Source organism: Malus sylvestris, chromosome 14 (assembly GCF_916048215.2).
Source record: "Malus sylvestris chromosome 14, drMalSylv7.2, whole genome shotgun sequence".
NCBI classification, from domain to species: Eukaryota; Viridiplantae; Streptophyta; class Magnoliopsida; order Rosales; family Rosaceae; genus Malus; species Malus sylvestris.
Genome location: NC_062273.1, coordinates 28551335 through 28555172, shown reverse-complemented (window position 1 = coordinate 28555172; position 3838 = coordinate 28551335). Strand labels below are relative to the sequence as shown.

General features: G+C 37.4%; 1 protein-coding gene across 1 annotated transcript; it reads left to right on the top strand.

Moving 5' to 3' along the window:
* Positions 1-470: 470 nt before the first annotated feature.
* Positions 471-1935, top strand: LOC126599953 (uncharacterized). The gene has a single exon (XM_050266432.1). It carries the CDS (start codon positions 936-938, stop codon positions 1674-1676), a length of 741 nt encoding a protein of 246 aa, XP_050122389.1. The 5' UTR covers positions 471-935; the 3' UTR covers positions 1677-1935.
* Positions 1936-3838: the final 1903 nt, after the last annotated feature.

The following is a 3838-nucleotide window of genomic DNA, read 5'->3' as shown; positions in this document are numbered from 1 at the left end:
AATTTGGTTGACAATTAGTATTTTATTAATTAGTAAAGATAATAAAAAATATATTAAAATAAAAATACCTTTCAGTTTTTTGTAGAGCTAATAAAAAGTTCTTTCAAGGGACCAGCTGGTAACTGACAATTCACCATTTTTAAAAACGGAAGACTCAAAGCATCTTTCCGCTTCTTTCTGATTACCATCATGTAATTCACCGTGCCCACTCGAATACAAAATGTGCCAAATAAAATACGAGTCTAAAATTCGTAACCAACCTTCTGTGATGGAGATATAACAAAAAGTTGGCAAACATAAAAATAGGTTGACAAAATAAATAAAAATAAAAGAAGTGACTTTTTTTTATTTAAAAAAAGTGCAAGACTTGCGTGAGGGGTTTCCTTCCTTCGCGGTGCCCGCGACTCACGGTTTTCTTCCATTATTAAATTTGAATGCCAAATCGAATCCCTTGTTTCCGTCTCCATTATTTATATATAAATCCTTTCCACAACTCATTCAGTCATTCTTCAAGTTTTCAAAAATACCATTTGCTTTTTGCACCCTCTTTTCTTTCTTGAGGTCCCCAAAGAATTTGCTAATTCTCTCCTTTTCTCATCCACCATCCCAACTTTTCTCTCCCCCCCGCTATCTTTTTCCCATCTCCCAAACAACTTTATCTCTACAGAAAACATTAACTAATATTTGCCTCCTTGTCCAACTATATATACCATCTCTAACCCCTTACTTATTATACTTGCCTACCACCACTTTTTCTCCCAAAACCCTAATCTTGTATCTCTACCTTTTTTTACTCGGTGTGTGTGTGTGTCTCTCTCTCTCTCTCTCTCTCTCTCTCTATATGTAGAAAAGACAATCCTAGATTTGGGTTTTGTTTGTGCCCCTTTGGAACCAAACCCACAGCCCACTCTTCTATTTTCTCATTGGTGTACAAAATGGATGACACCAGGAACCACAATAGGAAGCGAGCCCGAGATGACTCGGAGAACTCGGACTCCTCAGAAACCAACCATACCCAACCCGCGTCAAAACTTGTCCGAGTTGACTCGAGCAACTCGGTTGCCAGCTCCCACGAGTCGGGCACCACAGGAGAGGAATCGAACAACTCGGATGTTAACTCGGGCGAGTCGTTGACTCAGACTCCCGACCGAGGTGACTCGGACGAGTTGGGTATTGGCTCGGCAGAGGTCAAGCTGATACAAGACGACCTACTAAACATCCTGGACGACTCTGACAACGTCCCGGAGATTCAAGGCCTTGACTCGGTGATTAAGAGCTTCGAGGAAGAGATACAAGTTCCGGCATTTCCCGCGTCTGAAGCCACGTCAGATTCAGGCCAGTCGACGCAGCCAGAACTTGGTTATCTTCTGGAAGCTTCTGACGACGAGCTTGGTCTTCCACCGACCAATGGAGCAAGTGAGGAGGGAAAAATCGAGGCTGCTGATTTCACCACGAGTGGCTCCGAGGCCGTTGAATTGGATGGCATGGTAGGGTTCGAGAACGACATGATTCCGAGTTACGACTCGTTCGACTTCGGAATCGGTGGCGACTCTGAATTTGCTAATAACAATTATATTGGTGGGGTGGAGTACCTGGCTTTAGACGGTTTGTTTGATTACCCGGGGGGCGGCGTTGCAGATGTTTCGTGGCGAACCGAGTCCCTTTCGGCTTTGTAGAAACGTTTCTGGCGGCATGCCGGGGACCGCTGCATGCGTAAAATGGGGTTTTGTTTCCTTTTACGTGTTAGACATGCAGATGTGCATATTAGGTTGTAAAACTCGACAGAAAGCAAAGAAAAGGAAAAGAAAACTGTGAATTGAACAAAAGAAAATTATTTTCTTTTGTTTCTGTAAGATATTACCTGGCATAAAAAATTTGGTTATACATGTTCATCAAAATATCTTAATTTAAAAAAAAAAATCGTTTCAATCTAAACTGCGCGTGAGTGACCCTCAGTCTCCACTTGGATTATTTTTTCAGATGAGTTCTTAGTTTGCATGCGAGTGCAGAAAGTTATATATTTGTAATGGTTTTGATACTAAAATGGTCTGTTATTGAGTGACGCGGACATAATTTTCATATAATAAGATTATAATATCCACACAAGAATTTCATTAGATCATTTCGTCGAGCATTTAGTACACCTATCAATTCATGTCAACCTATGTTGAAAGTTTGTGCCAATATATGTTAACAACGATTATTATTTGTAGATATGCTTGTCGATGCAGAATACTATAGAGATGTTGAAAACTATCAATGCTTTACAAAGTATTTCATATTAGAAGAGAAAAATGAAGATAAATATGATCGAAGAAGGTAGAAGAAGTATAAGGAGAAAGTTGTAATTTAGTTTGTTTATAGAGTCAAATACGATGTATAAACGAACATACATGCGGTTTTTGAAGTTTTTGGGGTCAAGTACAACCAACACCTCCATGTTAGTTCCGCCACTGTTGTTATGGCTAATTATTACTTATTGGTTGACTGTGAAACATAGAATTTGTGGTGTGTGATTCAAAAACAGGAGGGAAGAGATGGTGGCCGGGTAGATCCTTCGATTTGAAGAGTTAATGGTTTTGCTATCGTTTTCATGATTTCTTTGTTCCACAGCACAGCTGAAAGGCACATATCACTGAAACAGTGCAGATGAAAGTAGTAATAGAGGTCGTTGATTATACATCAATTTCCGTAAATGAGATACATGTGGTTTTAGTAATTTTATTGTGCGGTATTATTCACACACCTTTTTCATACATTTTTTTTCAATTCCATGATTCAACCGAATAAATTGGAAAAGATCAAAAATAAAAATTAATAAAAATTGTATGAAAAGTAAAAATAGATAATGGATAGCAGTAGTTTTTTTTTAATGACTGGTTAAGGAATTCCACACTCATTCTTTACTTATAAAGTTATGATTATTGAATCGAAGTGCATGTTTCTGTCAATGAACTGTTAGTATTCTTTTGAAACACAATGATGATATATATTTCATATCTTATTGGTTGCTTGCCAACAAATCAAAGAAGAACAAATTAAATATATGGAAATCAAAATGTTGGATTTTTACATCAGTTTATTATGGTGTTGTTTAAGTTTTTCTATCCAACTAATTCAGTCACAATATTATAAGTTATTAGAATGAATCTCATATTAGACAAAAAAATCTTTAAAAAACTTCATTTTAATCCTTGGCAAAGATGACTTTTAGATTAAAACTATAAGTAAGATCAAAAATCTAATTTTAGTTTCTTGATACATTAATAACCTCATTTATTAATTATTTCTCTTTTTTCTTCCTATTTTTTAATGTATTAATTTTATTTCATTATAATTTTCATTTATCGTAATCTATTTTTTTGTAAACATTTAGATAAACTAATTTTTGTTATAGTTTGGGCCCAAAATATCGGTTTGGGTCAAGTTTAGAATTGTTCTCGGCCTAGAGGCCGTACTTAGGAGTCGCTGGGGGTCATCCGGTTTATGGGCCACATAGCCAAGGTTGGCCGTGTCCTATTAGGAATCCATGGGTAGTTGAATCTTGATACGATGGGGAGTTTCGACAGGATAAGGATGTTGAAGTTTGGGATTGAATGCGGCCTGATAAGGGGGTTGAGTTCAAAATCCTAGTAGGAGTAGGACTGGTCGAGATAAGGTTGGATCGGGGGAAGGAGTTCTAATTCGAGTATGGTTGTGATTCGATTAGAAGCAGGTTGACTGCTATAAATAGAGGAAGGATGACATCATTAAAGTCCCTCCAATTCAACACACAAACTGCCCTAAGCAAACTCTCGCTCTACGCGAAACCTCTCAACAACCTTAAGATTTTTTTTTT

Excerpts from the sequence above, each read along its gene's own strand:
- LOC126599953 (XM_050266432.1), top strand. The coding sequence starts at position 936 with ATGGATGACACCAGGAACCACAATAGGAAGCGAGCCCGAGATGACTCG.